We start from the raw sequence: 27,398 nt of genomic DNA on the forward strand, positions 1-27,398 counted from the left end.
GAAACAGAAGGAAAAGAAAACCAGAACTCCACCAGATGATAACAGGTGTCGGAATTAACAAGACAAAGACAACACTTAAGAAAAATCATTGCCTTCATCAATCTCTTCTTGATCCCAACAAATATCCAAGTACCGCAAAGCCTTTCGATATTTTCTAAGGGCCATCTTGTAGTCTTGTTTCTGCAGAGAACAATCATGAATTAATCAGCAATTTTCTTAGCTGTTTGGGACATTTAATATTAATCAATCAAAAGAAAGACTTGGAGGGGTTTTTGGTATGTTGCTGATGCCCAGTGCAAGGACTTCACTGGTGAGGTTTATTATTCTATTGTATTGCCAATTTGATGTGCGACTTTTCAATTTGGGTGGTAACTTGGGGTATAACTTTATAAACAAATCAAGTAGTCAATTTTTAATAAACCCAACAAAATCCAATGGCAAAAGGAAACAAAAGGTACAAAAATACATCACAAGTAAAAAATAAAAGATAAGAAAATAAAGCATAAAACCAAACAAAACATACCATGAAGCATGTATTTCCAAACGCTTTAGCAGAGTCAGCAGCATTCATCCACCATGCTACATCTTTTGGCTTTACTTCAAGGTCACCAGGCCAGTCTGGAATCATGTCACCGTCTTTGAAGAAATTAACAACTCCATCATCGCTCCCTTCAGGAAGTTCCCCACATTCCGCAATTATAACATCGACAGAGGGACAATCACCATCTCCAACAGGTGTATGCTCAATTGACCTAACAACTCCCATACCTTTCAGCACCTTCCCAAATACAACATGTTTTCCATCTAAATGAGGGGTTCGAGTAGTAGTAATGAAGAACTGAGACCCATTTGAGTCAGGACCAGAATTAGCCATCGACAGCATTCCTTTCTTCTCATGTTTAATTTCAAAATTCTCATCCTCAAACTTTGATCCATATATGGACTCTCCTCCAGTTCCATCGCCTGCAGATATGTCTCCACCTTGTAACATGAAGCCTTTAATAACACGATGAAATCGAGAGCCCTGCAACCAGAAGACCATGTGACAACATTAAGAAGAAGTCTAGGTTTCTGGTAAAAAGCCGAGAAGCAGAAAATTTTGTAGTAATTACAGTTGTAACAGTTCTAAAGCCATATAACTTTGTTGCTGTTCAAAAAAAAAGTGCCATAGGAATTTGAAACATATGCCTAACATTGGTGTCAATGCAAAATTAACATTTAGTTTCTGTATTGACTAGTAGATAAGAAAGGAAACTCTTCGAGTGTGGGCAAGGACAGTGAAGTTTGGCGTTTATAGTTGTTGTATACTGGCCCATATAAAAAACCTAAATACTATCAGCCAAAAGCATATATTGGCGGATCTCATGAAACTAACATCAACCTCATATGGTGTTTCTAGGGAGCTTTTTAAACTACAATCACTCTAGAAGTTCTCTATCCTCCTTTCTTGTCTATTTCATCCTCTCAAAAAGAACAAAGTGCAGAACCAATAAAAAATGGCTAGCAGTTGTCAAAAGGAAAAGAGAAAAACAAGAGAGGAGAGAGCAAGAAGGATGTATGTCTAATCAATAAGTCTGATTACTGAATCTTGTATCTGTGAAACAGTTTTCTTTGTATGCCCCCCATTAGAGATAGTTGTAGAGTACGAAATTTCACCAGACATAACTAACAGTTTCTATTTCATAATTCAACATAAACTTTTGAAAATCAATCCATCTTATACTCCCAAGGTTTAAAACTCACGACCTGAAGTTCCTCTTCTGCCAACTTTAGATTCTGACTCAGGTTTCATCTACAACAATGTTAAAAACAAATCATAAATTTTTTATCTATTATTTTAAAGAATATCCTGATCTAAGTTTCTCTTGTTCCGTGCTGTCCCCAAAATTGATCATCCAACGCTACTCATATTTCACCCCTAATACATCCTTTTCAAATCACTCAAAACTTCTCCAAAGATTTCATCTTTGGCTTGGAATCAAATAATGAACTGCAATATGCAGGCACTTTTGATATAGACGAGGGGAAATAATCTAATTTTTCTGTAACAGGAAATTATAGAAACAAAATCACATATTATAATTATAAGCACTAAAACACCTAACTTTCCACGAACAAACATTAAAAACAACAAACACACATGGATTCCGAATATTCTCTGATCTCTTCACCGATCTAGCAAATGCCCAGTACAAAAAGGACAACAGAGTAAACAAACAAAAGACAACAACAAAAAAAAAGAGACGATTAAAAAATAAAATAAAAGAATCGACCTTAAAGTGAAGAGGGACTCCGGTGCAAGCTCCGATCCCCTTCTCGCCGGTGCAAAGAGCCCTAAAATTCTCCGCCGTCTTCGGCGTGACGTCGGCGAAGAGCTCGATGACGATCCTGCCCTCCATCTCGCCGCCGATGCTGATGTCCATGTAGCACCGCGGGTTCACGTACCGCCGCCGCTCCCCATTTTCGTATTTTTCTCTCTAAAACCCTAAATCTCGATTTCGGGCTTTTTGGGATCTCTTGGCGCGTTTTATATGGAATTCGAAATGGGAAATTATTAATGCGAGTATTAAATTGGGGGGGGGGGGGGGGGGGGGAGCGCTACTATTTGTTTACTTTAGTGCTCTGGTTGTTGGTTCATGGTAAGTTGGTAACTTTGTTTTGGGCTTTTTGGCTTTTTTTGATGTGAGCAGTTGACGTTGTTGGGACAGGTCCTACCCTGATCACGAGGGCTTAAAAGTAAACACTATTTTTGCTACAGTATAATTCAGAATACTAAACGCCTGAGCCTGTTTCCAAACTGTTCACACTAAATTTTATTGAAACCTGATTCCACCGTTGATGCTACTTGTGAAACTTTTGCGCTTTGTCCGCTGTTAAAGATAGAAGGAAAATTTTAACACTTCAATAAATATATATATATATATATAGATATTAATGAGTGTCATATGGGGGCGTTTGGTTGCCTCTTTTAGAGGGGGAAATGGGTTAAAAGTTTGTCAAAAGTGTCAGTTTTAGCAGTCTTTCTTGTAAAAACGTCTGTGTTTTTGCAACAAAGCCTACCATAACTGACACTTTTGGCAGACGTTCTCATTCCCCCTTATGCAAACTAACAGTCCCTATTGTTGGGAATATAAGCTGTTTAGACAATAACGAAAATCAGTTTAAGCAATTTAATAATTAACAGATAATCACGGATTAATATTGTAACGCAGATGTAAGAAATAATTCAAACAAAAAGAAATAAGGGTTAGAAATACGGCCTGATGGTCGAGGCGTGCAAGCACTGTCCCAAGAAACTAATTGCCCCCTCTCGTACAGGGCTACGCGGCAAAAGTCCCCGGAGATACAACGACCCTCGGTCAGGCGACCTCCTTCTCGTCGGCACGAGCTTCAAGAAGGTTTTGCGAATTCTTCTAGACTTTCAGGGAACCAGCGTAAACAGAAAACTATTTTGAAAAGAGAAGGAGAGAAGAGATCTGTTGATTTTTCACTGTGTAAAACTATTCGGGCTTTGGTCCTTTTATAGGGTTAATTTCCGTTACAAAATATTTCGGTTACAAAATATTTATCACATGTTAATTGTTCAAAAATAAAAATTATATTTTAATTATTTAAAAATAAAAATGTAGCAGATTAAGGGCCCATTAATCCGGAGCTGCATTCGTGTCCGCAGGTCGTGTGCGCGCGCCACCCGACCCGACCCGAACCCGAGCCCGAGCCCGGCCCGGCCGGCGCGCGCGTGTGTGGTGTGGAGCATAACCTTTGTTTTCTTCTAGGCATAGGAGAGAAAGGGAAGGCTTATAAGGACCCCTTTTTTCTATCCCATTTCCTATGTGGGACTAAACTTTCCCTCTTTTCCTCTACAAAGTCAAGTTTTAAGTTATCTTTTATTATATAATTCCAACAATCCCCCACATAACTTAAAACTTAAAATAGTTCAGAAATAACAATAAAAGAAATAAATACGATTGCTGGTTCCCTTATACTATGTAATAGGTGGAGGTACCTTTCGGTTTGAACCTTCACTTAGTGACAGTTGTATAGATCCGTGAGAGCTTGGTGGACTTCGCCTTGAACCAGTCTCATTTATCGGATTTCTACAGAAAGCACACATAGTACAGTTTTGAAGAATTCTAAACGGGTTGCGCTATTATCGGCCTTGCGCAGGTATCTTTCATGTGTGTTACTAGGGAGCAGCCCTGATCCCATAGTCGCGGCCTCACAACTACACACATATAGGTGAATCCTAATAAGGATGCGAGCAAGTAAGCATCCTGCCTCATGGGTCTTGGATTCATTAAGAGTTAGACTCAACCTTTCACTTGCTTTTTATGAGCACTGATCATCCTAGGGATGGGAGCAAATAAATTCAGTGCTCCTCACAATTAATCACTCATTCAGTTTGTTTCTACCCATTGAACCTCTGCGAGGTTGGGTTGCCACTGCAGTGATTTTTCTTATGGGCTTAACCCCATCCCCCTCGATGATTCTAGGACCACTGCCCTAGATAAGCCTTTAGTTAAGTGATCTGCAAGATTTTTCTCTGATCTTACAAAATCTAAGGCTATTATATGGTTTTTCATCTTATATCTCAAGGATTTATGTCGCACTTTCAAGTGTCGATTCATCTTCACATTTGCATTCTCTTGATGGCATTTGTCAATCGCTGACCTGCAATCACAATGAATAGAAATGGCTGGTAATGGTTTTTGCATTAGTGGAATTTCAGTTAGTAAATCTTTCAACCATTCAGCTTCTATACTAGTAGTATCAAGAGCTATCATTTCTGATTCCATTGTACTTCTAGCCATTACAGTTTGTTTAGTAGATTTCCAGGACACAGCTCCTCCTCCTAAAAGGAACACAAATCCTGTGGTGGATTTTACATCTACTGAGTCACTAATCCAATTTGCATCTGAATAACCTTCTAGTACAGATGGATAACCTTTATAGTGTAAACCATAATTCATAGTTCCTTTTAGGTATCTCAAAACTCTTTCTAGAGCATCCCAGTGACTCTTATCAGGATTTGATGTATATCTACTAAGTCTATTTACTGCATAAGCAATGTCAGGTCTGGTGTAGTTTGTTAGGAATCCTAGTGATCCAATTATTTGTGCATATTCTCTTTGTAATTGAGGATGACCTGTATTTTTCTTTAGATGTACATTAGGATCATATGGAGTGGAAACAGGTTGACAGTTTGGATCATAAAAATTCTTAAGGATTTTCTCTATGTAGTGTGATTGTGATAGCACATATCCATTCTCATTTTTCATGATTTTAGTATTAAGAATTAGGTCAGCTTGACCTAAATCTTTCATGTCAAAATTTTGTGATAAAAAGTGTTTGATATCATTTATGATTTGTATGTCAGAACCAAAAATAAGAATGTCATCAACATATAGGCATAATATCACAATTTTGTTGTTTTTATCTATTTTATGATATACACACTCATCTGTTTGATTAATTACAAATCCATAAGATAGTATAATTTCATCAAATTTCATATGCCATTGTTTTGGGGCTTGTTTGAGACCATATAGTGATCTAATAAGCTTGCATACTTTCTTTTCTTGTCCAGAAGCTATAAATCCCTCAGGTTGATCCATATAAATTTCTTCATCTAAGTCTCCATTTAAAAATGCAGTTTTAACATCCATTTGATGTATTATTAATTTGTGAATGGATGCTAGAGCTATGAGGACTCTAATGGTAGTAATCCTAGCTACTGGAGAATAGACATCAAAATAATCAATACCAGACTTTTGGGTATATCCTTTAGCTACTAATCTGGCTTTATATTTATCTATTGTTCCATCAGGTCTAAGTTTCTTCTTAAACACCCATTTACATCCTATGGTTTTACATCCTGAAGGAAGATCAGTTAGTTCCCAAGTATGATTTTGAACTATAGATTGTATCTCATTATTTATAGCTTCCTTCCAAAATGGAGCATCTACTGATTTCATTGCATCTTCAAATGTAACTGGAGAATCTTCTACAAGTAATGCATAGAAATCTTCATGGACCTTTTCTATTCTAGTTCTTTTACTTCTCCTAGGCTCCTCTGGACTTTCTAGTGGTCTAATTTGTTTAGAACTAGTTTCACCTTGATTAGAACTAGGATCTGAATTATTAGAGCTAGGGCCTGTGTTGTTTATTCTGGTCTTGTAAGGAAAAATATTTTCAAAGTAATGTGCATCCCTAGCTTCAATTATGGTGTTGTTGGCTATCTCATTAATGTCAGAGTTGATTATTAAAAATCTATTTGCATTACTATCAGAAGCATAGCCAATAAAAATTCCATCTACAGTTTTAGGGCCAATCTTCTTTCTTTTATTCTCAGGTATTTTGACTTTTGCTAAGCACCCCCACACTTTTAGGTGATCTAAATTAGGGTTTCTATTCTTCCAAATTGTGTAAGGGGTTTTATCAGATTTCTTGAATGGAATTCTATTTAGTATATGACATGCAGTCATGAGAGCTTCTCCCCATAAATTTTCTGGCACACCAGAATTAATTAACATTGAGTTTACCATGTCCATTAGTGTTCTATTCTTTCTCTCAGCTACTCCATTAGATTGAGGTGTATATGGAGCTGTTATTTCATGAATAATTCCATTCTCTTCACAGAATTGTTTTAATTCATTAGAAGTGTACTCACCACCTCTATCTGATCTTAGTATTTTAATTTTCCTATCCAACTGATTCTCAACTTCTGCTTTGTATATTTTGAATTTGTTTATGACTTCATCTTTAGTCTTAATTAAGTAGAGGTAACAATATTTAGAGCAATCGTCTATAAAAGTTACAAAATATTTGTTACCCCCTCTAGTTGTTCTTCCTGAATCACAAACATCACTATGGATGAGTTCTAATATCTCAGAATCTCTATCAATAGTTTTAAATGGTTTCTTAGGAAGTTTGGCTTCTACACATATTTCACATTTTTCATCATCTTTTATATTAAGCTTTGGAATTATATTGAGATGCATCAATCTTTTAATTGAATTATAATTCACATGTCCTAATCTTTGATGCCAAGTGATGGAAGGTTCAATATTCAAAGCTATTGGAGATGCAAGAGTAGAATTCTTAACATTCAATTTAAAAAGACCATCACATAAGAAACCTTTTCCAATGAAGTTCAAACCCTTAGTTATTACAACTTTATTTGATTCAAAAACAAGCTTATAGCCTTGTTGCACTAACAAAGATCCACTAATTAAGTTTCTCCTAATGTCTGGTACATGATGGACATCCTGCAGGATCAAAGTCTTATCAGAAGTCAGCTTTAGGTTGATCCGACCTATTCCGGATACAGGAGCCACATTATTATTTCCCATTGTCACAGTTCCTCTACTTGAGACCTGATAGGTGGAAAACAAAGATTGATTAGAGCAAACGTGAATATTAGCTCCAGTGTCAATCCACCAATCATTTGCTTGAAAGGTCATGTTTACTTCAGGAGTGAAGAGAACAGACCTGAAAGCAGCCTCAGCTGGACTTGAAGTCACCATGTTTACTTGTGACTTATTAGGTGGAGGTCCTCCCTTCCTAGGCTTGGGTGGTTCAGTTTTCTTGAAAAAGCAGTCCTTAGCAAGATGGTTGGTTCTTCCACAAACAAAGCAGGCTCGACGTTCAGCTCCTTCCTTCTTTTGAAAGTGAACATGGTTCTTATTTTGATGATAGGGTTTCTTCTTAAATGTTTTATTTTGATTTTGGTGGAAGGGACGTTTCTTGTGTTGAGGAAAGGGTTTGGATTCAACATTGTTTACTTTGGGTTCTTTGGGTTCAGATTTTGTCACATTTTTCTCCCTGAGTCTATGTTGCTCTTCAATTCTAATAGAATTCAATACTTGCTCTAGGGTAAGATCTCCTTGGGTATGGTTAAGGTTTTTGGCAAAATCTGACCAGGACTCGGGAAGTTTGTCTATAAGACAGGCTATCTGAAACGTTTCATCTAAGATGGATCCATTCACTTTTAATTGGTGAACTATATGTTCAAATTCATGAATTTGCTCATTCATTGGTTTAGAATCTACCATTTTAAATTTGTTAAAATCAGATGCTTTAAATCTTTTAATTCCCATATCATCTAGACCATACTTTTTCTCTAAGGTTTCCCACAGAACTTTAGCATTAGTGATAGTATAGTATATATCATATAATCTATCAGATAAAGCTCCTAAGATTCTATGTAGACAATGATACTCTATTTCTTGAGGTGTTCTTGGGATAGGAATGGAATCTGTGGAGGAAGATGAGGAAGATTGCCTAGTAACTGGTCTAGATGAAGATGGGTTATCTGGTTCTATGGCTGGTATTTTATTAGATGTAAGGTTGTTAACCAAAATCTCATTTGGTTTTGCCAACGACGAAAATTATTCCCATCAAACTTCTCTGGTTTAGCAGACATAACTTCACTTGTAGCCATAATCTGATGATGAATGAATATTTTTGTTATTATAATGCAGCAGAAATATATAAAGCATTCATTCAACAGAATAATCATGCATTGTAACATTTCGTTTTTAAGAATTGCAGACAACATTAACATAAAAACCAGAATGTTAATCATGTTACTATTCTAAACAGCACAAAATTAGTTTCTTGGATTACAAAAAGAAATAAGGGTTAGAAATACGGCCTGATGGTCGAGGCGTGCAAGCACTGTCCCAAGAAACTAATTGCCCCCTCTCGTACAGGGCTACGCGGCAAAAGTCCCCGGAGATACAACGACCCTCGGTCAGGCGACCTCCTTCTCGTCGGCACGAGCTTCAAGAAGGTTTTGCGAATTCTTCTAGACTTTCAGGGAACCAGTGTAAACAGAAAACTATTTTGAAAAGAGAAGGAGAGAAGAGATCTGTTGATTTTTTACTGTGTAAAACTATTCGGGCTTTGGTCCTTTTATAGGGTTAAACAACCGTTACATAAACTCATAGTTAATACGTTTTAATCACGTTAATAAAGCTTAGCCGTTATAAAATTAAAAAACGCTTCCGTTACATAATAAATTCACAAAATATTTTTCACGTTTTTAATCACACTAATAAATTTTTACCGTTACGAAATATTTCTGTTACAAAATATTTATCACATGTTAATTGTTCAAAAATAAAAATTATATTTTAATTATTCAAAAATAAAAATGTAGCAGATTAAGAGCCCCTCAGTCCGGAGCTGCATTCGTGTCCGCAGGTCGTGTGCGCGCGCCACCCGACCCGACCCGAACCCGAGCCCGAGCCCGGCCCGGCCGGCGCGCGCGTGTGTGGTGTGGAGCATAACCTTTGTTTTCTTCTAGGCATAGGAGAGAAAGGGAAGGCTTATAAAGAGCCTATCTTCCCATCTCTTTTCCAATGTGGGACTAAAGTTTTCCTCTACAAACCCAAGTTTTTAAGTTATAACTCCAACATGTCAAAGAGGAGATTTTCCTCCTTGATACCTATGTTGCACAATCCTCACTAACTCACACACACTCTCCTACTTTATGAGGATGAGAGAGAGAGAGAGAGAGTTTAATGGAGATCATTGACATAGGAGGGAGTTTGCTCCAATGGAGCTGATGTGGCCACATCTCAGCCACTGATCTGATTTGACTGGGCGTAATGGGTCTGAGGCCATTTTGCAAATAAGCCCTCGTGTTGAAAAGAGCGTAGACCAGCTCGTGATGAGCTGTCTTAAACGCCTCTCTCTCTCTCTCTCTCTCTCTCTCTCTCTCTCTCTCTCTCTCTCTCTCTCTCTCTCTCTCTCCCAAATTCACATTCTCCCTCTCCCCCCGTCGAACGACCTTCCTCCTCCCGCTGTCGACGTCATCTCCAGCGTCGTGATTTGGCCTGTCGAAGACCCTCCCTCCTCCCTCTCTCGAGGCTGACGCTGACGCCAACGCCGTGATTTGGCCCGTCAAAGACCCATTACTTCTTCCTCTCTCGACACCGACACCGACGCAAGTAATAACTTGAACCCTCGCTCGTGATCTCTTCCTCAATCCCTTTGATTCGATTGTGCTGAAATTGGTTTAATGGGTCTTTTTTCCTTTAATTGGTTGTGCTTAAATTGGTTGTTCTGAAATTGATTTATGAGCCAAGCTAGTGCCATTATCCATCCTTGTGACGTATTTTGGTTAATTGTGAGGGAATAGATCTTAAAATTAATCTCAGCAAGCCAGCAAGAGCAGGACCACAAGTCATCCCTAGAGCACTGGCACTAACAAAACCTGCAGAAGCCTGCACTAACAAAACCTGCAGAAGCCTGCATCCGAATCTTAAGTGGCACGCAATCACTGATGTAAAACACTTTTAATAAAGATACAGTCATGTACATTATTTTTGAAAGCAATTGCGATCATGTGTAACTGAGTAAAACACTTTTAATTAGTTAGTTTGGGATTTTCTTTTCTTTTTGTCCATTTTGTAGCAAATTTTAGAGAGAACATTTGCTTGTTTTAATAGCCCATGTATAATACTAATTCCGTCGCGATCATGTGTAACTGAGTAAAACACTTTTAATTAGTTAGTTCGGGATTTTCTTTTCTTTTGTCCATTTTGTAGCAAATTTTAGAGAGAACATTTGCATGTTTTAATAGCCCATGTACAATACTAATTCCATTGTGGTTATAGACTTACATTATTAGGATATAATTTCATGAAGTTTGAGACACATTGATAATTGTTTCAGGGCTACGAGAGAGGACAATGAATGTTAAAACAGATGATGTGCTACCCATTGGACTAAGTGAAAATGATACCCAAAATATTATGGATGTTGATGGTGAATTGCATACAGCTCTTATAGGCCCGAATGAGATGACTTTCATAGGAGAGACGCCATACGAGGGAAAAGAATTTAGTACATTGGAGGAGGCATACAACTATTACAATTCTTATGCAAAAAATGGGTTTTGCAATCCGCAAGAAAACTACCGATAAGTCAAGAAAGTCAAGAAAAAAAATTTCTCAGTTTTTTTTGCAACAAGGCAGGGAGAAAAATGTTATCAGATAAGAGAGAGTGTGGGAAACTTATCAATCGCCGTCTAGATACTAGAGTGGATTATCCCGTAAGAATGAAGATTATGTTGACTTCCTCCAAGACATGGATTGTCATGAAGTTTGAGGCATAGCACCCAACCCATCTATTATCGAGCCCTGATAAAGTGTTTAATCTTTATTCCCACATGCATAGCCATCGCTCGAAGACTTGCAAAAGAATTATTAAGAATTTGAGTGAAGAACGAATGGCTCCTTTGACTATTGCCCGCGTGTATAATGTTGTGTCTAAGAGTCTTGATAAAGAATATACCACTGCACAACAATGTATTGATCACATCAGAACTATTAGGAAGAACAACATTGGCAATGAATGCATATCCATCATAAAGAATTTTTAAGATAGGAAGAAAATCGATCCAAATTTTACTTTTCCATAGAGCTGGATCAGTCGGGGACTATGAGGAGTGTGTTTTGGGCTGATGGGAGATCAAGATCTTCTTACTTAAGTTTTGAAGATGTAGTGGTGTTTGACGTCACATATAAAACCAATCATTTGAGCCTACCGTTTTCTCCATTCACAGGTGTAAATCATTATTGACAGTCCATTCTCTTTGGTTGTGCCTTACTCGCAGGTGAGCAAGAGGATACCTTTATTTGGTTGTTCACCCAATGGCTAAAATACATGCACGGGGTTGCACCAAAAGCAATTATCACCGATCAAGATGCACAAATAGAAGGAGCTATCAAACAAGTTTTTCCTAATACACGACACCGTTTTTGTTCTTAGCATATTGGCAGACATATTGCTGAGCAGCAACTTCCAATGAAAGCACAATATGGAGATGAGATTTTTACATATTTTGGTAAGTGGTGCTGAGCTAGCACTACTCACAATTGTGTGGAACGTTGGAAGTTTTTGATGGAGAAATTTAATATAGATGAGAATGTAGATAGTTGGCTGATGAGGATGTACATATTGTGTGCACACTGGGTAGATGCATATTTGAAAGATATATTTTGGGCAGGAATGATAACTAGTCAGAGGAGTGAAAGTATCAATGTATTTTTTGATGGTTATGTAAATACAAAGACTAGGCTTGTGGACTTTGTATGCCAATATGACAAAGCCTTAGCAAATTGCCGTGCATCTGAATCTCGAGAAGACTTTATGACATTGAATATTGTGCCTGCAATGTGCCTTCGACATCCAATTGAAGTGCAAGTTAGCAAATTATATACTAGGGGGATCTTCAAAATATTCCAAAATGGGCTTACTAATGGGTTATCACTTTTTCATGAAGAAATGTTAAAGGAAGAGCCAAAAACAATTTATCTAGTTGGTGATTTTTCTGAAGAAAGAGAGAAATGGAAAGAAGTTACATATGACAAATCTAGAGAGCTTATGGTCAAATGCTCTTGTGCACTTTTTAAAAATGATGGGATCCTTTGTAGGTATATATTGCATATCATATGGCTTCTTCAGTTGACAGCTAATTCCTGATAATTATATATTGCAAAGGTGAAAATTTGATGCAAGGCACAAAAACATTAGATTTTTTAATAATATGGATGTAAGAAGCAATGAAGGTAGCATGGATCAGTGCGATATTATTAGATTGTGGGCAATTCGAGCCAGATTTAATGCTACCCTTGAGATGACTTCATGTCCAGTAAATGTCATTTCTACACCATGCATATAGAAGTTATCAAATGTTAATCTCACTCCAGAAAGTGACGAGTATCTCAATTAACTATACACCGACTCGACCCTTATCTGACTAAAGCCGACTCGAAATGCATTCTCGCTCGAACTCTATCACGAAGACTGACTCAGGAGACATCCTCACACAGATTAATTGAGTCTAAGGGTGCCCTCACTCAATCTCTCTCAAGGAGCTGATATGAAAGGCGCCCCTTGCTGATATGAAAGGCGCCCCTTCTCGAACCTAGCAACGACAATCAATCACTATTACATTAAAAACACAGTAAGAGCTATCATTGCACCTCTGCCATAATCATAATGACTCATTGGACTACGCCGACACCATAACCCTCTATTACCATCATAGTAAATATAAGGCCAACACCGGCTCACCCGCTGCCGACACCGGCTCACCCGCTGCCGACACCGGTAAAGTATTAGTTGATTAAGCTGATTGCATAGACTTGGCTAAAGTTACACAAATGCCCATGTCAATTCGATATTAATAAGCACATTCCTAATTGCCAAAAGGTATGCTAATTTTGGCACCCTAAGAGATTTAAAACTCATTCTATTTTCCTCTACTTCAATTTATTACTGACTTCACCATCGAAGGGATCACCACAAAACCCAACTTCGAATCCTCTAACATGTTGCATGTGTGTCGAATTATCTTTTTACCCGACAGTCAGCCATCAAAGGAGAAAAAGATACCCTAAGTTCTCCATAATTTGTTCTAAATCCCACCACTTAACTTTTGACATCAACAATATATATGTGTGTGCACGCGCGTCCTTGCTGATGATAAGTTGACCCTTTATTAGACATTTCACATATATAAAATATTCCTGGTTCTATTAAAGAAAATTTATAAACCTTGCTAATTTATATATTATTTTGTTAACTGGTTTGGAGATTCACTCAGTAAATAGTAGAAAAAAATTTATTACTAAACTTTTTATAAATAGTTATATACAAAAGTTATATTATCAATTTGGCAACATATATACCTCGATAAATAATATCTGCAACAACGCGTGGGTTTACTACTAGTTGGTGTGACTGTGAAGACTTGCACTGGAGTGTCAACCATATGGCTCTTTTATGTGATTTTTGAGTGCTAAGTTGAGAAAATGGTGTTTCACCACAGTTATGAGATAATTTAAATAGCGCTTCATTTGGTGCGCAAGAATCAGATCAGTGAGAATGGAATGAAGCAATGAATGAAATGGAATGAGTGTGGAAATAGAATGTTCATTTCTTTTCTCATGTTTGGGTGCGATTAGATAATGGAGTGAGAATAAAAAATCATTTTATTTTTAGTATTAGTAATTAATAAGAAATTTGGTATTTAATCTAATTTTTTGTTCCCATTTCAGTGAGAATGCTCATTCACTACCAGCTCAATGGAAATGCGCAAATCTATAAAAAGTGGGAATATTGAAGAAGAAGTGGAAATGAGTATTTTATCTTTAAAAAAGGTGTCGTGTTTGGTATGTATGAATGAGAAGTGGAAGGAACATTTCACTCCCGCATACCAAACAAGGCCTAAGAGAAATGATGATTTTTTTTTTTTGAAAAGAGAAATGATGATTATGAAGTGGCTAACATATTTAGTAAAATGAGCTACCAAGCGATAGAGTGGTGTGATCCACATATTTTACCATAACTAGTTAGATGGGCCTCACAGCTAGCCTATCTTTTTTATTTTGCTAAATGAGTTGTCACATCGTATCCATTATTTACTTAAAATAAATTTATTTTTGTACTAATTACTATTATATTTATTGTAAGCATTATTTCTTATTTATGGATTTATTTACTGACAATTTCAAAATTATACATAGGTCTAGAAATTGAATAAGCCCAAACCATGGGCAGATCTAGCATATGGAGGTTGGTGTCCAGAGACACCACTGAATAATTTGTATAGTTAACTTATGAAGTGAAGTGACACCTCCAATGACCAATTTATAAGTATACGTGAACTTATAAAGTAAAGTGACACCTCCAAATCATTTGTATAATGCGTAGTGCGCCATTATTCTTAATGGGCCAAATCTAAAAGTAGAATGACCCTAGGATATATTAACTTAAATTTATATCGGGAAAACAAAAAAGATATCTAAGTTTACATCGAAAAGAAGAATGTATTAAGTAGTATTTCAAATGAATGTTATTATGCAACAATTTTAAAAACATGAAGACATGTAAGGGGCAATTGTAATGGTATCTAGCTGAATATCTTTTGTGTCATATTAAAATTCCTGAATATATTTAATACAAATGAAAAATTAGTAATTTCTCCTTTTTGACATATAGTGCGACTGCGACACCATTAATATGAACTTCTTGCTCCGCCACTGATGGAATTGCCATACACTTTAGGTACCCCATGATCCAAATTATACCTAATAATCTTCCATGAAGAGACGTCTATATTTTAATTATAATTATTTGACTATTTGTTTGGATTAACATTTCCACATTGACATTTTTAAAATTATTTTTGTTTGTAGGTATTTGTGGTCTCCCACCATACCTTTACCGGTTTTATAAATGCCCAATTTAAGGCGCAACCGGTTCAGCTTGATAAATTTGGGTGATTTTACTCTCCACCATTCAAGTTCCCCAAGTAAGTATATATCTGGATAATTCTAACTAAACTCATTTTCTAAACTATTCTTGTATTACTATATAAGAAAAGTACGGGATACTTTCACTTGGATTGTCATTAAAATTAAAATTGATGAGTCATCAAGAGCCCCACGATGATTAGGGTGTAACACGTACAGCCTAGTTATCATCAAGTATTTTTCAGTTGATCTCGAGTGACTGATCCGGCGGAACTCACACATCCAAATTGATCGGGTTTACAATTTTCGATGTCTATCCCTCAACGCAATTTGAATACGTGCTCCTAATCATTTTTGAACGCATCTTCATGGATGGAGTAAAAAATCTACATTAATTGTAGGAGTCGATTGATACGAGGGTCGCTGTCACTTTTCATTGGTAGCCCCCCAAACCCGACGGAAAAGTCAACTTTAGTCACTGGAAGCACTCGTGCGCTCTTCAAAGTCGACATCCTGCTTTAAACCAAATCTCGCTGATTAATTTTTTCCAACTCGCATGTAATTAGCTTTCTACCGAGTAATTTAGGTGCTTGCCCTAATTCTATATAGTCTTTAAGAACTAAATTCATATGGGAAATACCTAAACTTTATATGCCGTTCACTCTTGATTTATAACGAATTAATTATTATGCTCCGCTCACCTTTACAACTAGTTGCCACTGAATAAAAGCACAAGAAATTAAAATGTTGTTACTATTTTGTTACCTTGAGCTTTATATGATGGTCCCATTTCTGTCTATTAAAGTGTTAACATCTGGCTCACCGGAAACGGCTCAACTTGCTCAAATTATTCTCTTCCAAGTTCCGATGGACCACCATAAAGATAGCGCAACAAACCATCGAAGCAGTTGAAAATAATAATGTCAGTTTAATTTGCATCATTTTCATTAATTTTCAGGGCAGTACTTTCAGATAATTTTTAGCGTTGTTGCTACAAACGAGGATAAGTTCATTCATTGTGAAGAGCCGACATTCCATATATTTTCAGTCGCGCAGCTTGGGCATGTATATTATGTGCAGAGAATCAATTAATTAAAGAAAACATATGGAATATACATTAAGAAGAAGGAAAACAAGAGCAGAAAGCTCAGCAGCAGCATGTCACTATGCTCTGAGCCAATAGTCTAATCTAGCATAAGGCGATGTTGTCGTATCAGAAGGAAGATGACCGTACAATGAAGCTGCCACGGAAAACCACGCGTTGTAGCCAGCATTCTTTTTTTTTTTAACATAGAAACATAATACGCATCTACTTTTATCCATATGATTGGATAAGAAGCATAATTGTTTTACATGTTTACTCAAAATGACAAACAATGCGATGGCTTAAATCTGCATATTATACAGGTGCTTAATGTTTTTAAAAGTCTCATTGTCGTAGTATATATGCTTCTCTGAGCTCTATCTAACAAACTCTTTCTTCCATCCACAAGCGGCTTGCTGGTCACTTCCAGGGCAGGCTGCAATTAAAAACAAAATCCAACTTAAGCATGGATATACGGAGTCCTTGGCTTGAAAGTAAGTTCTGGGTTGCAGGAGAAAAAAATCTAACCCAGAAAGAACTAAACAGTTCTTCGTGCAGTGTTAAAAGAGGATGATGAACAGAAAAAATTTAACATAAAGTAAAATAAAAATGAAATAACCTCCCGCATGCTTGATATGCTGCTGATTGCCTCAGTTTGAAATACATTATCATAGTCTATTGACGTTTTCAAACTCTTAACTTGACATGTCTCATTAAGGACGATAGATCTTCATAACGCAATTGAAATCGAGGAATTTAGAAATTAAAGAGAGAGAGAATTAAACAATGAAAAATGTGAACAAGAAAATCAATAGAAATTCGGGATAAAGAACAAGCTATACGAACCACATGGCACAAAACAACCCAGGAAGAGATTTAGTAACGAAGTGCTCTAAGGGCAAATAAAAATTGCACCCGAGGCTCTTCAAATGATTGTTATATAAGTACTAGGGGCCCAGATATACTCCAGTTAATATGAAACTTACCCTAGTTTGAGAGATGTATCAGAGCTATCATCGTACTCCTGCAGTGCGCTTGAACGAGAAGCATTGGTGACCGATTCGGAGGACTGCCTATCCTCGTAGAAACCATTTTCTGATTCAGTCACCGCTTGTTTCCCAACCCTAGACATGTCCACCACCTAAATTAACCCAGAAAAAAAATCAGAATATAATAAACATTTCAAATTCAAAAGTTGCGGATAGAACCCTTAAGAGTATTTGTTTATTGGGAGTTACTACCTTCTAGTTTTACATTTGCATATAAACCCTTGTGAATTTTCCCTACTCTTTTGCCCTGAGGGGTCTATTTGTCAGAAAGAGTCAAAAAATTTCACTCAGAAGGTCTATTTGCAAAAATAAAACCGGAGGGGTAGTAAGTTTATGCAGGCGATAATCCAGGGGGGTATTCAATATTAATCCTTGATTAACATATGTAGGGAGAGATAAGAGAGAGAGAGAGAAAAAAACATCACTTGTTGCCTCAACCGCGTATTCTCTTCCATCAGTTGCATGCCCTGCATATTGTGCAAATGAAACATGGCAGGTAACGTCAGAAAAAGATAAATTGAATTTTATCTTATATGTTTGTGCATATTATATAGACCGACTATTCTCCTTGAACAATCAGTTAATTTCAGAAAATATCACATTTTTGGAATGAGATAGAAAAGGTGAATTTCTTTGCTTTGATATGAGAAAATAGGGTGATTAAACTGCTAGATGTTTAATATGGAAAGCTAAGGAGCAAATGATGTTACCATATTAATTGTACCAATTTTAAAGAGGTACAACACTACTTTTCTTAGTTCTGAACAACAGACGTTATATCGCCTGAGTTCTGAATGGTAAGCGGCCTCTTGCAAAGTCCAGTGAAAAGAGAGAGACTAAGCAGATCTGGCTAATAACACATGAACTAAATATATATTTAACCATATTTTCATCTATCCATTTTTTCCAAGATTATAGGAAAAGTTTCGTCCCTTACCTTCTGTCGGAGATTGTTGAGCTGTTCCATGATCTGTTGGCTCTGAAAAATTCAATTCAACAACCTGTTAGCTTCTATGAACCCAAATATCAAATACAATGGAAGCATACTAGGGTCATGAGTGCATGCCTTTCTATCTAAAACCCGGGTTAACCCAGTTTCAAGGGTTTTCTCTAGATTCTGCAGCTCTTCTATTGATAATCCTTGGAGGTCATCACCTCTCATCTTCCTGGAGGGTAAAAAAACATATATATATATATATTATATATAATATATATATATATTATATATATATATATATATATATATATTATATATATATATATAATCTTAAAATTATGACATGAATGAACGGTGAAATTATATATATTTATCTCATTACTGAAACATTTCCACTAACCTCAGTTGGTGGCTTGTCTCTGCCACTTCTTTGCTCAATTTTGTGTAGTTGCTATTCTCAAGCTATTAATTGAAAGGAAAAAAGAGAGAGAAATAATTGCTGCATATGAATAGTGGGTAGAGGCGAAAATACTCTATGATTAAGAATCAGAGAACATAACTATCGCAGGTTACTGAATCAAATTTGTTCGTTAACATCAGAATTATTTTCCATTTATATATTGTATAATCAGAAGAAGGAAAGGAATGTCTCACATTCAAGTCAAGAGATGGCTGGTCTGGTCTCAGCATTTTCTTTGAGTGCATGCTATGCTTCTCAATGATCTCCTTCATACTTTGGATGGGAACATCAAATTTTAGCAGTCAGAAATAATCAATCATCTAATGTAGTTTACTATTTAGATAAGAGCAGTACTTTATTACTGATATGCATAGTTGTTTTAGGGGAAAGTGGGCCTTAGGCCATATTAATATAACAGTGAAAGTTGAATTTTAAGGTAAAAGCATCAATAAAAAGGGAACGGATGATAAGACACATGATGCTAGATTGATAAATATAAGGCATATCCTCTCTATACCATTAGTAATTAAAGACAACATCAATGTTGCCATATTGGCATAAGGGGTGGGTATTCCTCTTCAAAGATGAAACTATTTATTAGACGCGAGATTGTAACATGTTGGTCCTTTTAAGGCCATGACATTTGAGAGTCAGGATAACTCTAAGGCCATCATAACCGACAACTAGTTATATATAAAACTGTACTCAACATAGATATCACCTTGATTTGAGAGGTTCTGACCAATGAATATATGGGTAATTGAATATAGCCAAGAGGACTCATAGTCAAGATTATGACTTACAGGCTACATGTCATCTAAACATCATTGTCACATTCGAGGACTAGCTAACTCTCACCTGTCATAGTAGAATACATGTGTGAAGTATTGAAGAGAGGCAATCCCTATAGAAGCAAAGAAAACTGTACATGGAATTCGAGGGTTATGCTGCTTATGCAGGCAATAATAAGTGTGACAGTCAGCAAGATCATGAAGCAGACAAAGTGTAGCTACCTCAAGAAGGACCTACAGGCTACAGTGCATATACAGAACTTCGAGTGCTCTTTTATCTTTTAGTTCTTTTCTTAAAGAGTAAAAGTTATAATTACAATTCTGCAATAGTCATGAATTCAAGCCTAAGTTTTTGGATACATAACCATACTCATAGTATATTAATTTGACTTCAGTTGTCTTTGTAACTTATAGATACAATTTGTATCAGGTATTTTGATATTATTAAAAATCAAGCTTATTTCCGCAATTTATTTATGTCGATTAACAACAAGGATCAAGTGTGCTGATGCCATGTATTTGATTAACGTTGTGTACTTCTAAAATCATATTATTCACATACTAACTAATGTGCAGTTGTTATTTAACAACATTTGACTGAAAAAGGAAATACTAAGTATCTTAAATCTTAATGTAGTTTAACTTAGTCACGTATTGCACATTATGATTAGGGTCGAACACAATAAAACACTGTTCATACTTCAAAGTAGTGTAAGAAAATTGACACTTCAATCTATTTACCATGCGTGTACTGTTTTTATGGGTTATATATCACTCTTATTTTTAGTATATGAAAAAAATTGAAACACTACAACTAAAGTTGTATATGTCCACACTGTTTTTATGATACATATAAAAGTGTCATTTTATTTACAAGAATTAAACAATAGTGACACAAATAAAAAGGGTGGCAAATCACGACACATAATTGTGTCATTAGATATATAATTAAATATAAGTAAAAAAGGCTAATAGGTCAACATGGATTGTGAGAGGATATATTGATGCTTTTAAATAATAAATCTTAGATGTTGTTATGATGATTAGATACTTGTGATTAGTGTATAAGCTAAAAAACTCTATTGTTAAGCATACTTTGATGAGATTAATCCTAAGATGTGTGACCTTCTGGAAAGATGTAGCGTTAAATGGTTATACTCTTTATATTTTCATAGTCTAAACACAATTATGTGTCATCACTCTTGACACATGTATGTGTCAAGAGTTTTGTGATACATGTGTACAAAATCGCTCTCCACACATGCTCTAACCACACTTTTGATATGTGTCGCGCTCTATTTGTGCGACACAAAAATGTGTCACGTAGAGACAAAAAATGTATCATAATTTACCACTTTTGTTATAGTGAAACCACGTTACAACACATTAAAGGTAGGGTTTAAGAATAATACTATTGCTGAGTCCATAATCAAGGTCAAAAATTATAACAAAGGCTATTCCAAGGTGTCCATTTTGTCAGCTAAGTGCAGTCAATTTAAGTCACTAGCATCTCAAAGTTTGTGATTTGAAAGGAGATCGTGAAACTTCCCTTGTTATATATGAAGATTACAACTCGCAGGTTAGGATAACAGCAAGAACCTGAGTCTACAACAGCATGAAACAGTGTGTATATTCTCAAGTAGCCTATATATTCTTGAGCTATAATACTCCTGACATTAATGGTATGTTATGTGCATATTGCAGAAGCTAATTTATGTATCAATTTATTAAATTTCCAAGGAAAAAAAAGAACATGGAGGAGTTATCTCATTTAATTTTAAGCGAGAATAAAATAAATACAAGAGAGATAGCAAAAATCAAACCAAAATTGCAGGGAAATGTAGTTAATACCAACAGGAAACACTGTCAGTTAAAGATCGAAATGGGCCTTGACGGTAAAAATCTAACATAATTAAGATAAATCTCACTAATGTTTTCTGTCTTTAATTTTTATGCAATTAAATACCATATCATGGTTATTCAGTACCATCGGTCAAAGGCTCAAAATACCTAGTTTAATAGCCATTTTACACATAAAATAAATCACAATAAACAATAATATCACCTCCCCTATTTATATTTATATAAATATATAATATAATAACAGCAGTCAGTAAGTACTTGTAAATTATAATCTTTGATCCTAGAAACTTTGCCTCTCTCTCTCTCTCTCACTAACAAAAAAAAATACAGCTTATCTGTTCACCCTCAAGAAAACTACAAGCTATAAATTTGCACAAAAACCAATGAGAACCTCTCTCTCTCTCTCTCTCTCTCACACACACATAGATCCGATATCACCATCATCAAGATCTCGTATCAATCTTAAATCCAACAAAAACTTAAACAAACCCCAGAGTAGAACAACACACCCCCATTTCTTTTCTCAGATCCAATCACCAAGATTCAAAAAAGAAAAAAAAAGGACAAAAAAGTTATACCTTGAGCTGGAGAATTCAAAGAGCTTGCCAGTGGAAGAGAAAATGATAAGCCCGACCTCAGCATCACACAGTATCGAGAGCTCCTCAGCCTTTTTGAAGAGCCCCCTCCTCCTCTTCGAGAAGGTAACTTGCCTCGCCGTCGCATTATCGATCTTTTTTATCTGAATCTTTTCTCTCGCCATCGATCACTTCACTCAAAACCCTAGCAAGAACAAAGAATAACAACGAGAAGAAGAACAAACCCTAGAAATTTATTTATTTACTTAACAATAAATAAATGGCTAAAGAAGGAAAGAATATTGGTCGCTGATTGGGTAGGCTTCACCTTTATTTTTGGTTCCCTTCTATTCTTGGAAACCACAGGAGCCAACGGGAGATTAAAGTATGCTTGGGATTAAAAAAAATGAAAAATAATCTTTTTATGGTAAAAAAAATAGTCTTTTTATGTCACTTCGTCAGAACTTAATGGATGCTGTGAGTTCACCCAATCGTCCAACCCCTTGATTGCCCTTGGGGTTAAGTGCCACGTGTGAGGAGGTGAAGTGTTTGGGTTTTTTTTAGAGTGGTGACAGTGGTTTGACGTACGGAGATATTACTGCTTTTCATTTTATTTTGATTGATAATCTATTAATTATTTATTAGATATTTCTTTGGCTTTATTTTGATTCCTTCTTTTGGAGTGAGCAGAGCCCAAGAAATCCTTACCATGTTCTCGTGAGTTCTTCTGATTTGCCTCGTGCTTGGATTTATTTATTTTTAACCTGTTTCAGGTAAAAATTAGTTCTTGGCTTATTATTATTTGTTTAATGTGCATGTTGACGTGTGAGGGCAATAGTTGTATGGATATCAATCAGATATGAGTTCTTCCTTCGCCGCATAATTCTCCAATATCATCAAAAGCCCTCGGTCCCTCACAAAAGATTAAAGCTAGTTGTTTTCTAATATATATACATATAATTCTACTTGTTTGCGCCCAGTAATAAAACGATAGAAGATAACATGGACCAGATCGATATATGCGAAGTACATTGATAAATTTGTCCAAAATTTATCACGTAATTAAGCACTGTGTCACAACTTGTCCTAAGTGTTGTCAGGCAGATGATAGTTCAACGAATTTAAAAAAAAAATTATGTTAATTTTCTTTAACTAAAAAATATGCTAGTTTTGCGCAAAACCCCAATATTCTTGATGATTTTTCTCTAGGATAATTTTTCATTGACTTAGAATTGAAGGAGAAGATGCCACTTGTGTGGGTGGGGGTGCTATAACTTCAGAAGATGTCACTTCAACAAAATACGAAACAAAAGTATTTATTAACAATAGTGCAGTGCTATGAAAGGACACCTAATATTTTGAATCAAGAAGGGGAAACAAGAGAAAGCAAGCCGAACTTGCACCCGTATGAGAAAATTTTCAAGTTACGAACGTCAATATAGCTAAGAAAAAGAGAGATGTAACGAGATTTATGAATTATAAGCAACTAAATGAGAAGCCGGGGGAAGCAGACTTTGTTGGCGTCTATGGTTAAATCTGGAATAATACAGATATAAAAATAGAAAAAACTAAAAAGAAAGCTGAAGTGCTGTAATTTAAAAATTTTTAACTCAGCTGCTGTGCGTTTGTAAAACATTATGCTTAAAAAATATTTGGCTTACTCCGGTGTAAGGATCCCAATGCCAAATTGTTTCCAGGAACAGCAGTACAGTACTCTGGTATGCACTGACACAGTACCGTCAAGATCTCCTTCAATATATAGGACATTTCGGTCAAGGCAACGATCTCTTCGATCTATAAGACCTTCTCAGTCAAGACAACGATCTCCTCGATCTATAAGATCTTCTCAGCTCCCAAGACATGTTCAATGTACGAGCACCGCTATTATATATATATATATAAAATATATAATATACCTAATATATATATAAATATATATATATATATATATATCATAGTTTGTTTTTTGGAATGAATTTTCTTAAGAGGTGGGTCTATTAAACGTTGGAAAAAGACTATGCACTAATAAAATAATATTATTTTACTATGCATATGGGCCCACGTTCTAATTTTCTTATGGAGTGGTCCACCACTTTTTCTTCTTTCAACGTTTGGTACCGCTCTTTGAATTTTGTTAACACCACGTTTTGTTTCATTTTTCAACAAGTTAGGCTAACAAATTTTGTGGGACCCGCTAGTTTCAAAAAAATATCTAACAATCCCTCATAATTTTTTTTTAAAACTAGTGTCGTGTAATGGTGCCGTCGTTTTAATCGTTGTGGATAAGGAAGATGTCGCAAGGACTTGAATCCCCTTTAGACCAACTGAATAAAAGATAGATGCATGGCGTCGCAAAGACTTGAACCAGCACATGTCTAAAAATCCAGCGATCACACAAGATCAAACTCATCTGTGGTAGTTTTTACTTTGAACCACACTTGTCTTTGCATTTGCCTTTGCTTTGCACATTTATGGCATTGTGCGTGTCTTGATTTCTGCTAGGGCTCTAGGTATATTTCCACAAGACACCATAGGAGACCGTCAAATCTCCACTCATGCATAGGTGGGTATGCTTGGTACCAAGCACAAAAAGTTGTGCTTGGTAGTGATGTGTCACATCCCTCTCCACTCATTCAAATATGAGACCACATTCACATGGGTAGTGAGTGGATGAGGATGTGAGAATTGGAGCTAGTATGTCTATTAAGTTCGCTGGTGGATTCTTAATTAGAACTCGTGTCATATTTGCCTTATCATTTGCTACATGAGAGTCCGTGGATTTAGGTACTGTGCTTGCAACAATTGATGCATCTAGCAAAATATCAATATGAAAATAATTAAAATCAAGAAAAAATTGTGTCAAGGCCCCAAATTTTAAAACTCAGTATGCCCCAGCCCTTCATACTTTTTGGTATATGCTGCAGCCCCCTAAATTTGAAAAAAATTTACCTAGCCCCTTCCAGCTCATATTTGGTCCATTTTTCTATGTATTTTACCCAAAAATCCAATTATACCCCTCCCAAAGTCACTATCATCTCTCTCAATATCCTCTTCTTCCCCTTCATGGCCCCTAGCCACATGCTCCCCATCCTCATCGTCCCCTTCCCCTCCGTCCCCGACCTCCCCACGGAGTGTCAAAACCTCGCCGCGGCCACTACCCCGGCGATGCGCCTCGCATTCATAGCCACCATTGCCGCCCTCCGCGAGCCCTTCAACCGCGTCCTCGCTGACCTCTCCCCCGACTGCGTCGTCACTGACGTGTTCCTCCCGTGGACCGTCGATGTTGTCGCCGAGAGTGGAATTAATATGGTGATTTTGTACAGTTGCTGTGTGTTTCCCCACAATTTTGAAATTTAGGGTTTCTTTGTTTTCCCCTCTTTTTTGGGGGTGTGATTTGATCTTTATTGTTTGGGCTGGAGTTAAATTGGATTAATGGGTTTTGGTGGGGGATCAAGACGGACGAAATGCGGATGAAAAGTTTTGATCTTTTCATCATTTACACCCAAATTCTCTACGATCTGCTAATTTGGCGCTGTAATTTCCTTGTCAATTTTCACCCGGTTCACCGATTTACTATTTTTTTTCTTTGAGTATAATTCATTTGGTCAAAGTGGATTTTATCGTAAAATTGGTAAAAAAATGTTTCTATTTTGATCCCATTTTGGCACTGGAACATCCTTTAGTGCAGAGACGAGAGTCTCAAGTATTATACAAAAGTTCAGCTGTAACAAATGGGTAGCGTCATGTAATACATAAGAGCGCATCTGCAATTGAGTCTTTCTTATTCTCCTTGGATACAACCTTAGTGGTTAGGAGAAGAAGAATACCAATTGTTAATTTTAAATTATAAGTATGTAGTGTACCAATCAGTTCTATATGACGGTCATGTGTTAACGTTCTCATTTAACATGTTAACTATAACACGTAACATGTTAACATTAATTGGTAAATTGATAACTATATTTAGTAAACTGTTAACTATAACTCATTATTCGTTAACTAACACCCTTATTCTGTTAACTATTAGTCATTATCTGTTAACTATTATCTATAAACTGTTAACTATAATGAATTATTTGTTAACTGTTATTTGTAAACTGTTAACTATAAATCATTATCCATTAACTATTATTTGTAATCCATTATCTGTTAACTGTCATTTATCGTTAACTGTTATTTATAATCCATTATCCGTTAACTGTTATTTCGGGTCATATACATTTTAATATAGTTCTCGTTTAACATGTTAATTATAATACGTACGTTAATATAATGTAGTTCTCATTTAACATGCTACGTGTTATAGTTATCATTTTACGTATAATAGTTATCAATTTACGTATTGTAGTTCTCATTTAACATGTTAACGGATTATGTTGTATTATAGTTATCAATTTACGTATTATAGTTCTTAATTTACGAATTATGTTAACATGCTACGTATTATAGTTAACATGTTAAATGAGAACTATATTAACGTGTATATAACCTGTAAAAACAATTAACAGATAATGAATTACAAATAACAGTTAATGGTAAATGATAGTTAATGGATACTGGATTAAAAATAACAGTTAACAGATTACAAATAATAGTTAACGGATAATGGGTTATAGTTAACAGTTTACAAATAACAGTTAACATATAATTCATTATAGTTAACAGTTTATTAAGGTGCTTGTTAACTATATTCAGGTTCATGTTAACTATTTTACGGTGATTGTTAACTATATTCAGGTTCATGCTAACTATTTTAAGGTGCTTGTTAACTATATTCATGTTCATGTTAACTATTTTAAGGTGCTTGTTAACTATATTCAAGTTCATGTTAACTATTTTAAGGTGCTTGTTAACTATATTCAGGTTCATGTTAACTATTTTATGGTGCTTGTTAATTATATTCAGGTTCATGCCAATGGGAGAGGAGACTTCAAACTGACATCCAAATGGCAAAGCAAGCTCTTTGCTCCGCTCTTCTTCGTCTCGTCCAACTCCACTCCCTCTCTCCTTAATATAGTTAACAAACACCCTCAAATAGTTAACATGAACCTGAATATAGCTAACAAGCACCTTAAAATAGTTAACATGAACATGAATATAGTTAACAAGCACCCTCAAATAGTTAACATGAACCTGAATATAGTTAACAATCACCGTAAAATAGTTAACATGAACCTGAATATAGTTAACAAGCACCTTAAAATAGTTAACATGAACCTGGATATAGTTAACAAACACCCTCAAATAGTTAACATGAACCTGAATATAGTTAATAAGCACCCTCAAATAGTTAACATGAACCTGAATATAGTTAACAAGCACCCTCAAATAGTTAACATGAACCTGAATATAGTTAACAAGCACCCT

The 27,398-nt window shown here is 35.9% G+C and overlaps 2 protein-coding genes across 4 annotated transcripts in view; both read right to left on the reverse strand.

The window, feature by feature from the left end:
• LOC109832853 (peptidyl-prolyl cis-trans isomerase CYP40-like) overlaps nt 1-2,553 on the reverse strand; it is a 6,007-nt gene extending 3,454 nt beyond the window's left edge. The window contains exons 1-3 of one of the 2 annotated variants that reach the window (XM_020400308.1): nt 2,274-2,553; nt 524-1,024; nt 93-180 (exon numbers count right to left, since the gene is read on the reverse strand). In XM_020400308.1, coding sequence (XP_020255897.1) covers nt 93-180; nt 524-1,024; nt 2,274-2,423 — 739 coding nt within the window. In that variant the 5' untranslated portion in view covers nt 2,424-2,553. The remainder of the gene's footprint in view (nt 1-92; nt 181-523; nt 1,025-2,273) is intronic. The other variant, XM_020400309.1, reaches the window with a different exon arrangement.
• LOC109832854 (MADS-box protein JOINTLESS) lies at nt 16,463-22,450 on the reverse strand. Of its 2 annotated transcripts, XM_020400312.1 has the most exons (9): nt 22,360-22,450; nt 22,035-22,236; nt 18,997-19,075; nt 18,743-18,804; nt 18,472-18,571; nt 18,343-18,384; nt 17,831-17,872; nt 17,343-17,497; nt 16,463-16,792 (listed from the first exon to the last, which is right to left on the reverse strand). In XM_020400312.1, exons 2-9 carry the CDS (start codon nt 22,214-22,216, stop codon nt 16,777-16,779), a joined length of 678 nt encoding a protein of 225 aa, XP_020255901.1. In that variant the 5' UTR covers nt 22,217-22,236; nt 22,360-22,450; the 3' UTR covers nt 16,463-16,776. The 2 variants fall into 2 exon arrangements, with proteins under 2 accessions (XP_020255901.1, XP_020255900.1); XM_020400311.1 differs by having other exon boundaries at nt 22,035-22,406.

Source organism: Asparagus officinalis, chromosome 3 (assembly GCF_001876935.1).
Source record: "Asparagus officinalis chromosome 3, Aspof.V1, whole genome shotgun sequence".
In the NCBI taxonomy this organism is placed as follows: domain Eukaryota; kingdom Viridiplantae; phylum Streptophyta; class Magnoliopsida; order Asparagales; family Asparagaceae; genus Asparagus; species Asparagus officinalis.